Below are 12,661 nucleotides of genomic sequence, written 5' to 3'. Positions count from 1 at the left end.
CCTATGTTGGGTGAATATACATTTATAATTATATCTTCTTCCTGGATTTCTCCCTTGATCACTATGTAGTGTTCTTCTTTCTCTTAACAGTTTTTTAATTTTGAAGTGTATTGTGCCTGATAATGAGTATTGCCACTCCAGTTTTCTTTTGATTTCCATTTGCATGGAATACCCTTTACATTCCTTCACTTTCAATCAGTAACTGTCTCTAGATCTGAGGTGGATCTCTTGTAGGAAGTATATATATATATATGGGTGTTTTTATCCAGTCACTCTTTTGATTGGAGCATGTAGTCCATTTACATTTAATTACTGATAAGTATGTTAATATTACCATTTTGTTAATTGTTTGGGGCTTGTTTTTGTAGATCTTCCCCTCCCCCTTTCTTCTTTTGTTCTTTACTCTTGTGATTTGATGATTATCTTTAGTGTTGTTTGAATTGCTTTTTCTTTTGTGTGTATGTATCTATTGTAGGTTTTTGGTTTGTGGTTACCATGAGGTTTTGATATAGCAGTCTAAATATATATGTGTGTGTATATAGACTATAGATATAGATATATAGATATATATAGATATGCTCAGATGCTTAGTCATGTCCAACTCTGGGACCCCATGGGCTGTAGCCTGCCAGGCTTCTCTGTCCATGGGCTTCTTCTGGCAAGAATACTGGAGTGGGTTGCCATTTGCTCCTCTAGGGGATCTTCCTGACCCAGGGATTGAAATTGTCTATTTCTCCTGCATTGGCAGGATTCTTTACCACTAGTGCCACCTGGATCTATCTATCTATTTATATAAGCAGTTAAAGGATATACAAAACAATTAGATGTAAAATATGATAGTGAAAACAGTAATCATTTTAATTGTTTTGTGTATCATTTAATTGTTTTATGTATCCCTTAACTGCTTACTGTGGATCTTGATGATTTTGCTACTTTTGTCTTTTAACTTCCCTAGTAGTTTTGTTTGTGGATGATTTCATACCTTTACTGTATATTTGCTTTTAATGAAGAGCTTTTCATTTCATAACTTTCTTGTTTCTAATTCCTTAACATTTGTTGTAAAACTGGTTTGTTGATGCTCAAATTTTAGCTTTTCCTTGTCTGTAAAGTTTCTGATCTCTCCAAATCTGATGAGATCCTTTCTGGGTAGAGGTTGTAGATTTCCCTTTTTGACCACTTTAAATATATCATGCCACTCCCTTCTGGCCTGCAGTTTCTTCTATTGAAATATCAACTGATAGCTTTATGGGAGTTCCCTTGTATGTTATTTGTTGCTCTCCCCCTGCTGCTGTTAATATTCTTTCTAATTTTTGTCATTTCCTAAAATTTCTTTGATCTCTAAAATTGTAATCAAAACTATCAACATAAACCTCGTTAGTAGTCACCAAGGAAACAGTTATTAGCAAAATACTTGTAACAAATTTAAAATTCTCTCTGTTCACATGATGGTGCTTTTCTCTTCCATTTCTTGGCTTTACAGCTCCTGCCCCAAACCAGTGAAAAGCCAAAAGATGTGAAAAAATGACAAGAGTATTTTTGAGCAGGTTTAGGTGTTCAAGTGTTAAATAGGATGGGAAGATTGAAGAGATGTTTATCAGGTCATCTAAAATTGCTTTTCTAACCTGATCCAATAGCCATTTCATCATGACTTTTAATATTCTATGCACAAAACATATATAGGCCAATAGGTGAATAATTTCCATTAGTTAAAAGAAAAATGCACAAGATGGTTGCATTTATTGATGCCTGTTATTCTTTGTGACCCTATGGACTCTAGCCTGCCAGGCTCCGCTATAGATGGAATTCTCTAGGCAGGAATACTGGAGTGGGTTGCCATTTTCTCATTCAGTTAATATGCAATAATTTACTTCAAAACACTTTAACGTATACTTTGTGATGTATGTGTGTATGTATGTATGTTGTTCAGTTGTTAAGTCATGTCCAACTCTTTGTGACTCCATGGACAGTACATAGCATCCCAGGCCTCTCTATCCCTCATTATCTCCCGGAGTTTGCTCAAGTTCATGTTCATTGAATCAGTGATGCTTTCCAACCATCTCATCCTCTGCTGTCTTCTCCTTTTGCTTTCAATCTTTTCCAGCATCAGGCTCTTTTCCAGTGAGTCAACTCTTCACATCAGGTAGCCAGAGTATTGGAGCTTCAGCACCAGTCCCTCCAATGAGTATTCAGGATTGATTTCCTTTAAATTGACTGGTTTGATCTTCTTGCTGTCCAAGGGACTCTCAAGAGAGTACATATACATGTGTATATAAACTATACCTGTTTAATCTTACCGTGGGGGTAGGACAGATAGGATTTGAAGGACCCCAATCTGGTGGCTTTAAACATTGCTATCTAAATCTGTATCACTGTTAATCAGCAGAAAGGATGTTTGTTAGTAACTTTTCATTAGTGAATGGAGCTTGAAAGATCAGTGGTTGTCTAGAAAGGCTGAGAGGGAATATGCATGAGGTAAAAGAACATGGCAGATCCTGCAAGCTCAGGACTTTCAATTAGTACTGTAGGTGTAGAGTTCTGGGGGTTCGCCTTCCCCCAAACCACCCATTTAGGACTGTGCTTCCTGATCCGATCAGCTTACCTAATCCTGCCTTTAGAATATCACTGTGGTCCTACCTGCTGTAAGGCAAATCATAATCCCACAGACGCATTGATGGTTTTGAGAAGGAACTTCCTCAAGCTTTCCAGAGACCGTTCATGTGAATTAATGTTTGTTCATGTGAAAGAACTGTTTTACATTTGCTTTTATTATAATATACCACCAGGTAGTGAAGTTATGCAAGAGGAAACATATAGCCTTACCTTCCAGTAAAGGTTTGTGGCTATCTACCAAATGAACATGTGACTGGTGACTAAACTGGCCTAAAACAGACCACAATGGTGTGGAAAAGGAAACAAAAGGCCCATGCACCTTCATGCCATGGAGAGGGTCATATTTGATCTCTGAGACCTTCCCTTAATGTAGTCCCTACTGAGCACCTCTTTAAGATCAGTAGGTAGATATGTACTGATCTAAAGGGGCTGGAGAGAAGGCAGTCTAGTTGTTGTAAGGTCATCACCCTCTGGCAGTGTAGCTAACAAAATAAGAGTTAACAATTTTCTGTCACTTCTAATTAAAACTTGATTACTTAGAGTCTTTCAGTTTGCTAATGATTTTGCTCAAGTTAAATATAAATAAAAAAAAGGAAAAGCTAGCAAAAACTGAATTCCTGCTCTAAATTTTAAAGAAACCTATTCTGTATGCCTGTTCAGAGGAAGATGGTTGAGGTTAAGTGAAGAACAACTGGAAAATTCAAGAATCAACCTAAGTGCAGTTATAACATATGAGAAACCTAAAAGTAAAAGTATGTCAAACACATTTTATTTGGTGTTTTCATGCTAGGTCAATCTAAACAACAACAACAAAGACCCAGTTGGAACAGATTTTCTTTTAATATGACTATGTGTACATGGACAACTGAGAACAGGGAAAACCCCCAAATTAATGTTTTAACAAATTACAGCTGTTACTAAAGATGGTATGTTGGGATTTTAAGGAAACAATCCAATAAATGAACAGCCCCTCATTCAATCTAATTAACCAACCCCTCTTTTAATAAAAAAACACTCTAGTGGCAGAAGTTTATCATTTTTTAAAAATACTCCATAATAAAACATGTGTTTCCGCAATGTTCTCTCTCCTTCAGTATTTAGTTACTAACAGTCTCCCAAATGGTAAAATAAAATTGAATTTATATCATCAAATGAAAGTGCAAGTTTGTACAGCCAAGCTCAGCAGCGGAAGTGAAGGGTGAAAGCTGATGGATGTCACCCGGAACAAGGACCTTCACGAAGGTGTCCTGCAGTGTCCTGGGTGCCAAACACAGTCAACATTCCATCATTTTTTTCATTGCTCTTAAACGAGCAAAACCAAATTCTTTTTTTTTTTTTTTAATTTAAAGAAATAGTAAATCTTTATTCCCTCGCACATAATTTGAGATCCGGTAAGGCAAAGATAAGTCCCACCATCACTGGGGACAGCAGCAATAAACAGACTTCAGAAATAGCCCTGAATTATCAGCAACATTCTCTCACGGTAATATAAGGAATGCATCTCATAAATCAAATCTGCAATGTTATCACATTGTTCTAATTTATTTGATTAGTTTCTCTGAAAAAACTTTATAAATACATTATTTAAGAGGACAGTAAATTATTTTCTTGCTCTAGAAAAAATAATTTTTTCACATTTTAAAACTTGAGTACGCTTTAGCAAAAAGATGCAAGAAGAATGGGACAGCGGGGTTTGCAGAATGTCCATGTACAAGTTGCATTTACAGGAACCTGGTAATCTGCCTCTACAAATAGAGCTCTTTGCAATAATATTTTAACAAACAGGCTTAATTTAAACACCTCTCCTATTGACTCTACTGTGGAACCAAGAGGTACTTATATTTTCAAGTATTATATTGTAAAAGGTAAAAATTTCTGTGTGAATTTTATATGTTAGCATTTAAAGACCAAAATATCTATGTGAAAAATCATGCCTACTCAGCCTATTTTTGATAGCCAAATGGTCTCATCTTTTAAAGAATGCAGAAAAATATTGATTTCCTAAGAAGGAGCACACTGGAAAAAGCCATTTTAAAGTACTGAAGAACAAGGAGCATTTTTTTTTTCTCTACTGGCGAAAATTATTAGAAAAGCTTTTCAGTCTGTTGTCTTTAGCTAGTTTTAATAAAATCTTTTCAAAATGATGGTCAAGAAATCTTTAGAAAACTGGAGGAAGGGAAGATGCTCCTTTGCAGCATGGAAGGAATTCCATTAACTGTAGAAATTCTTTTTAAATTTCTGCTTTGGTTCTTCAGAAGAAATGCTCATATAACTTCTATATTAGGAGACAAGAAAGAACAGATTAATATGACATTTACCTAAAGTCTTAAATACTACAGCAATATCTTATCATTATGTTCCTAAAACTTTACCATGCTTTTTATACACTGTCTTACATACGAACAAGCAATTTGATCAGGATCGCTGGTCTAAGTGAATTCTAGCACTAATAGGAAAACACATGTCCTTTCTTTAACTTAGGCAATATATTATTTGCTTTTTCAAATTGTGTTAAGTCAATTGTACTTTGCTTTGAGATTAGAAACTTTACATTCATTTGTCTTGAATCCTCAGTACCTGATGCTTCAGGCTCCAGTCATATGTTGAAGCTGAAATAAATGATGGTTGATAAGTAGCCGTGAACAAAAACAACCCCTAACACCACCTACTAATGCAGACACTGGACTATGTTCCTAGAAAAGAGTGGGAATGAAATGACAGGTAAATCATTAAATCACCTTAAATCAAAAGGTATTTAAAACCTGGCAAATGAAACAAAGTCATCTGAACATTCCTTCCATCTCTGTGAATCTGTGACATGACAAAGTAGGAAGCTGTACCAGGAGTATTTCCATCAACACATAGGTAATCAGATTGTTCTCAAAGGCTTAATTTAACAGAATGTCAGGTGTTAATAGCTTTCATTTACAGTGGACCTTCTTCCTTTCACAATCTAAAAAAGCAGATCACTAAAGCAAAGTTACAGCCCAAGGTCAGTATCTTAGAGGAGGAGGAAAAGACTAGCTTCATTTGTATAAAGGTTCAAAACCGGCTTTTTCAACCAGTATATCTAAAAATATTTGTTGCAATCTAATACAAAACAATTTGACCACAAGTAATGCTTTACTGACTCATCTAAACATCCTGAATTTCCTGGCGTTGTTACGACAGTATAAAGAGATGCTGGTTAATATGTGAAAATGGGGTGCTGGGAGAGACAGAAGTTGATAGAATTCCAAGAGGTTTGAAAAGAGATGAAGCTGGATTATCCAATTTGTTCTGGAGCCTGATGAAATTGTGCTGTTGAGTCACTAGGAGCACTGAGTTGGCAATTTTTTATGTTGTTATTTCTCTGGGTCCTGTAAAGCTATTGTTCTTTTTGCACAATGACTTCAGCTTAACGTAAGTCCCAGAGGGTCTAAGAGAGTCAACAGCTGCAGTCACTCAACTAGGAATGGAAGGCCCCTGGGCTCAGTATACTCCTAGACTGGTCCTGTTACCTAAATTGTTATCTCATTACACGTATAAAGGACAATAATGTATTATCCCAGATTGCTGGGCCAAACAAGAGAAAAATCGTGGGAGAACATGCTGAAAGTGAAAGAAGTGACAGTGTTGGTTGCTCAGTCAGGTCCAACTTTTTGCAACCCTGTCGACTGCAGCCCGCCAGGCTCCTCTGTCCATAGGGTTCTCCAGACAAGAAAACAGGAGTGGGTAGCCATTCCCTTCTCCAGGGGATCTTCTCAACCCAGGGATTGAATCTGTGTCTCCTGCATTGCAGCGGGATTCTTTACCATCTGAGCCACCTGTTGGCAGTCTTCAAATATCTTTAGAACTGAGAAAGATGAAATAGAAACCAAACAAACCTCATCACCAGTGGACAGAACTTGGTTCACTGGCCACTCAGTTATGGTTAAGTTTTTGTCTTACTATAAAGCATGCTCTGACCAGCAGTGTCTCTGGGCAATGCATGTCGCTCTGTGAGGGGAGGCCCACAGATACCCACAGGTGCTGCAGACTGAATTTCTACACTGAGTGGGAGAATAAGAGGGGCCCTAGAAGTTGCCCAACACAACTCAAAATTCAATTTCTATGATCCATACAGTCTTTTCCATGAGGCGTATCTGGTCCCTTGAAGGACAAAGTGTGCCAAAGTCATACAGCACAAGGTTCACTCCCTCTTAAGTGTTAGTTGCTCAGTCATGTCTGACTTTGCGATTCCATGGACCATAGCACACCAGGCTCCTCTGTCCATGGATTCTCCAGGCAAGAATACTGGAGTGGGTTGCCATTCCCTTCTCCTTCCCTCTTCGATGTCACCTATTTCTGGAGTTTGAGGCAAGCTTACCTGCTGTCTGTTGTGTCTGAACACCATCTACCTGAGGCAGGGGTCCAAGTGTCCCTTCATCGTCAAAGGCCAAAATTGGATTCAAAGGAATATCTGGATTCTCACTGTTGGTGACATCTAGTCTGGATGGTTTAGATCCAATGGGTAAGTTTATAATTTCTTCAAAATTTTCATTCTGAACTGATATTCCATTTTCACTTGGTTGTTTTTCTAAACTGGGAGTACTAGGGAGTTTGAAAAATCAAAATTAAAGGAGTTAGTATTAAAACTGCAAAACATTTTTAGGACAACCCAAAACATTTATAAGAAACCAGAATGACATCATTTTTAATAAAAATGAGTTCCAACATATTTATACTTTATTTTTTAAAAATCTTTTTTTAAACTTAATAAAATGGAACAATTTATCAATTAGATCATTATCAATAATTCTACATACATTTAACAATTTCTACTGCAGGCATTTTACATCCCTTTGTCTGATAAAATAGCCCTTATTAGGATCTTTGCTTCAAGGATGGGGGGATTATAACTTGGGGGTGAGGGGGATAATTTGTACAAGCTGCCTAAGTACTGAGAGAGAGTCTGCATTCCAGACTGGCTACATGATTTCTGGTCCTATGTTTTTCTCATAATGCTGTTTTGTACACTGCCTGGCTATTCACATTCTTCCTGGCTATCTCTAGCTTCCTAAAACATGAACATAATTGTATAGGTTAATTGCTCTAGACCAATCTTCTTATCTTTGCCCCTTAACTCTGCCTCTGACCCTACCTCGATTCTTATCAATTCATACTCAGTAGCTTGGATTTTTGAGATACATTCAATTGGCCATGAAATCCTTAATTTTCTACCCGTAATTTCTTTTAGGTTTTTTGCTCCCTCTACACACTCCATAACCAAACCAGCAGCCCTTTTCAGCTTATATGTTCATTATTATGCTTTACAATGTGACAAAACAATGTCTGTGCATCAAACGGATGCTAGATTAATTTTACTGTTGATTTTACCTGACTGCGGCGGTAAACATATTTGCAAGCTTCATGATTTGTTCAGTGCTTATAAGAAAATGACCCTGTTTGACAAGAGTTAGTCTTCAAATCGAAAATGAGGCAAAAATTGTGAATGTTTTAACTTTTAATATACACTGATTATTAACTGAATGTTTAGCTATAGACAGGTCTATGGAAGAGATCAGAAAATCAGGTCTCTGTCAGTAATGCCAGCAACTTGAACTTTAGTAAGTTAGTCTTTTTTCCATCTCCTTCACAAATGGTGAAAATGAAGCTAATATATATCCACTCTTTCTACTGTCCCCCTCCCTCTCACTTTTTTTTTTTTTTGAGGAATCTTTGCTTCTCTGCCCCTGTATTGAGGATATAGTTTATTTTCCTCAGTCAGTGAGATATATTGACTTTGTGGAACATATTCTAAAGCATTTCTGATATGGATATTTTGGTACATTATTTGTTAACCATTAAACCTCTTCTTTTAGGAGAAAAATACAGATGCCTGACCTAACTGTATCACAAGGCACTGCAGGGTACAGGGAAAATATTACTTGTAAGAGTGCTGTGGAAAAGAACGTAAAATTATTATACAGATTGCAGCTATGATGGTGTGGTGCTTTCCCACTGCTGTGCCGTGGAACTGAGACGAAGCTTGGCATCACAGTCTACGTGAGTGTGCCTGCATGCACACACACGGAATGCCTGCCATCCTGTTCTTTCCCAATACGAGTGGGCTTTCTGTAACCAGGGAGAGTTTCGGTTCTCATCCCACAGAGATTTTTTAAGTACAAGTTTTGGCAAAAGAAGAATATATCTTCAAAACTCTTGTTCCTTGACGGATGTCAACTCCGTTCACCTTCCAGGCCTGCGTGTGCTGACAAGCTATAATGGCACACCAACCCCAGGTTTGACTCAACGCTGACTTCATTTTCCTCTTCCACTACTACCCAACCCCTCCACCCAGTCTTTGTTAACAATTAGAGGAATAATCATACCATATGCTTTGGATGAACAATTATTAAATGTTCAGAGGACGCAGTGATATGCAAAACTATAAAACTGAAGTTCAAGTTTCTGAAGATATGTTTTGGGTTTTTATACAATGATTGGTCACTTGGTGATTTTACCACTGAAGAGAATCAGCTAATTTTATTCCCTGGAGAGAATTATCAGTGGCTTAAAAAACTTATTCCCTGTTATAATAATGGGGCACTCTCTGCAGTACTTTTTATAGGAGTTGGAAATGAATATTTTATTTGAAAATTAAACTAATTTAAAAATGAAATATTACTTAATATGTCTCAGATAATTTTGAAAATTTATTCTACATAATCAAAAGCTTATTGTTAAGGTATCTCTTCAGAAAATTGGTTTTTTTTGGAATTGTAAGTGGGCAAAATAAAAAATGTTTACTGTCCCAGAAAGATATACAAAGATACCCTATGACACTTTAGGATGACTTGTCTTTTCATTTTTGCCAATACTATAAAACGTGTGGTATGTGTTTTTAGATTAAGAATTTATATATATCAACCATTATGCCATATACCTTAAACTTACACAGTGCTATATGTCAATCACATCTCAATATAACTGGGAAGAAAAAAGATCTTAGATCTTAAGACATATTGTTCTATCAATTAAAAGAAAATTAATCTGAGGAGCTTGAATTCTCTTATGGTGTCTAAGGCTGGAATTAGAGACAGAACTTTTTTCATGTTTGAGACAGCACTCTTAAAATCCTGTCAATATAAACGCAAGGGAAGAGAAAGGCAATCTTCCCTCAACCCACACTTCTTAACTATTGTTAGCAAACATTTGTTTCCTCATAGGAAGTCCTACTGGTATAAGAAATACTGGCATCTAAATTACTTTTACTAAGGAACAAACCTGTGACTCATTATAATATTATACACAGTAAAAATACAGCTGTTATATATTATCAAAGTGTGTGAAGATGCTCCAGGATCATGCCATAGATATATAAAGGAAAGTAACAAATTATTCCCTGTAATTTGATTACATGGCCACATAAAAACCTTACCATCATATTTAGCAGTTCAAGAAAAGACATTTTCCTTTTCTCTAATTACAAAATTACTACCTCTAACCAAAATAATGAACCTAAATATAATAAATCTGCATGTTAAAATTCTGAAATTCTGTCTGGCACCATCAGAAAATTCTGGTGGGATTTGGTGGAGAGAAGAGTTGGTGGTGGGGGGGTGCGGGGATGGTTAGACAAAACTGTCGTGCTTTGCTCTAATGTGCTAAGAAAAGCCCCAGTTGTCTAACTCACCTGTCCACAGTCACTTTTGATTGGTGAGAGGTAACCACATGGGTGCCGGCCTCTGGTTCCTCCGATCCTGGAAAGTTTGTCATATTTGGAAGTGTAGATACTGCTGGACAGAGCAAAGATGATGGGAAAAAGGGTTACTACTACTCTACTATCAAACCCAAAGCCCGGCAGCCAGAATGCTTGGATTTATGTCCTGGCTCTGCCACTTACCAGCTCGGTGACCTTGGGCCAGCCATAAATGCTCTGTGCCTTGGTTTCCTCATGGATAATAGTACCTACCTCATAGGCTACTGTGAGAAGTAAATGTACTTAGAACACTTGTACTTAGAGTACTTAGAACACTGCATGGCACATTGTAAGGGTGGAAACTAGGGCTGCTACTATTTTTGCCTGCACCCAATTGATTTTGGGGAAAATACCTAATACTGAAATCACAGCAATTGATGAAGACAGCAGTATGTTGACTTGGCCAAGCTGATGCTGAACAAATGATTACTGAAGGATTTGGAGCAAATAATCATGAAATACCCAACATGGTGAAAAGTGGTTTTACCCTATTTGGTAAAACTCAGTTTAGTTCTAGTCACACTTAAGAATGGTATGGATTTCATACATGGAAGGCCAGTGAATTGTACCTAACTATGCTACCTAGTCATTCAATGCTCCCTGCTGGAGTCTAGAGTAAGCCAACAGTATTGATAAGTGACTTTAAAATCTGGGCCAGGTTTATATAAAGTCTTATAAAACTTACATAGATCATAGTTTCAGGGACCTTTGTGGCAGTTTATGGTTTCAGCTTGATGTCAGAGAATAAGTGAAATAATTCCAAAGAAGTGTTATTTCACAGCCTAGTACAAATTGAATAAAACGGCCAGATGTACAAAGAACTTAGTAACTGAAGCAAAGAAGAGATTGATAAAAGCTGTCAAAATTTACAAAGTTGGTAATATAGCTTCTGAGAAGACTTCTGATAGGTCTCCAAATTCACCTGCCACCCTAGCCTAGAATTCTCTTTGGAGCACGGGTAATACCATTTAGCCCTCAACCACATGAGACTGGGAGAAGAGGAACATGTGTTAGATAATCCTCAGGCCTCTTTCTAGCAGTATTAAATCAAACTGATTGTTGGTGATGATACACACAGGTATGAAGACTGTGAAGTTTCACCTTCCCGCTCACCATTGTTCGTTCCCGAAGTGACATAAAAAGAGTATCAAAAGAATTGATAGGGAAATAGCAGAAAGAAGAAAGATTGGGGGAAAAAAAAAAACAAACTAGCAGCTGGCTGTTTGGCTCTGCACAATCTACAGCATCAGCTCCTCAAATAATCCTGAGTTGGTACAATTTACACCCTAAAATGCGCATTCTGATCACTCACTGGGTGCCACACCTGCTTCAAGCCTGCATCTATTATAACATTCCTGGAGACAACCTGTTAAAAATACAGTGGGATTAACAGGCAACCATTAAGGCTGTTTTCCAAACATATAATTAGGGCATCTTTAAAAGGGCATGGGACTTCCCTGGTGGTCCAGTGACTGGGAGACTCCATGCTCCCAAGGTAGGGGGCCTGGGTTCAATTTCTGATCAGGGAACGAGATTTCATATGATGCAACTGGGAATTCACATACGGCAACTAAAGATCTTGCCAAATACAACTAAGATCTGGTGCAGCCAAACAAATATTTTAAAAGAGCATGAAAACACCATTAAGAAGGGGTCATGACCTAAAGGACCTAGGAAAGCCTCTACTGAAGTAAAACCAAATCCCTAAACCCCAAATTTCACATTTGAAAATCCCTAGAGTTTATAGAGACTGTTCTTTTCTGTAAATCATTTCATTTGTCTTTAAAAAAAAAAAACAAAAAAAAAAACAGCAAAAGAAACTGAGGTATCTCTGGTCCTTTCTCTTCATATTGATATTGCAGATGATGAAAGAAGAAAACTGAATAATGTACTATTGACTAACCACCCTTCTGTAAAATCATGAAGTTTAATTTACATCAAATTTGATTTAAAATCACCAAGAAATTAATTATCTCTGGCCAAAGCCTATGGCACACGAACAATTTTCTAATGAAATTTCAAATTTTAACTGTCTTCTGAAGTCCCAACTTAAATAACATTTAAATCCTTTTCTGAGAACTGCTGTAAGTTCAGACAGTTTAATGTCCTTAATAGAAAATATAAATACAGGTTCCTTTAGCAGATGGTGACAGTATTAGTCCTATAGTCATGTCCAACTCTTTGTGACCCTATGGGCTATCCATGGAATTCTCCAGGTAAGAATATTGGAGTGGGTTGCCATTTCCTTCTCCAGGGGATCCTTCTGACCCAGGGATCAAACCCGAGTCTCCAAATGATATTTAATCATATATTCAAAGAAAATTAATT

At 37.1% G+C, this 12,661-nt stretch overlaps 1 protein-coding gene and 1 long non-coding RNA gene across 12 annotated transcripts in view; one reads left to right on the top strand and one right to left on the bottom strand.

Annotated features, from left to right (window-relative positions):
- Positions 1-3,426: 3,426 nt before the first annotated feature.
- Positions 3,427-12,661, bottom strand: part of MAP7 (microtubule associated protein 7) — a 179,177-nt gene continuing 169,942 nt past the window's right edge. For 3 of the 11 annotated variants that reach the window (XM_044924186.2, XM_044924192.2, XM_044924191.2), the window contains 3 exons: positions 10,268-10,370; positions 6,959-7,182; positions 6,311-6,445 (listed from right to left, as the gene is read on the bottom strand). In XM_044924186.2, the coding sequence (XP_044780121.2) occupies positions 6,354-6,445; positions 6,959-7,182; positions 10,268-10,370 (419 nt within the window). In that variant the 3' untranslated portion in view covers positions 6,311-6,353. Of the gene's footprint in view, positions 4,886-6,308; positions 6,446-6,958; positions 7,183-10,267; positions 10,371-12,661 lie in introns of those variants that run through there. The other 8 variants (XM_044924188.2, XM_044924193.2, XM_044924187.2 and 5 more) reach the window with 7 other exon arrangements.
- LOC123327674 lies at positions 6,965-9,253 on the top strand. Its single transcript, XR_006542319.2, has 2 exons — positions 6,965-7,102; positions 8,454-9,253. It is a non-coding gene; the product is annotated as an uncharacterized LOC123327674 (long non-coding RNA).

Source organism: Bubalus bubalis, chromosome 10 (assembly GCF_019923935.1).
Source record: "Bubalus bubalis isolate 160015118507 breed Murrah chromosome 10, NDDB_SH_1, whole genome shotgun sequence".
Classification (NCBI taxonomy): domain Eukaryota; kingdom Metazoa; phylum Chordata; class Mammalia; order Artiodactyla; family Bovidae; genus Bubalus; species Bubalus bubalis.
The sequence above is the reverse complement of the archived record's forward strand: the minus strand, read 5'-3'. Positions and strand labels throughout refer to the sequence as shown.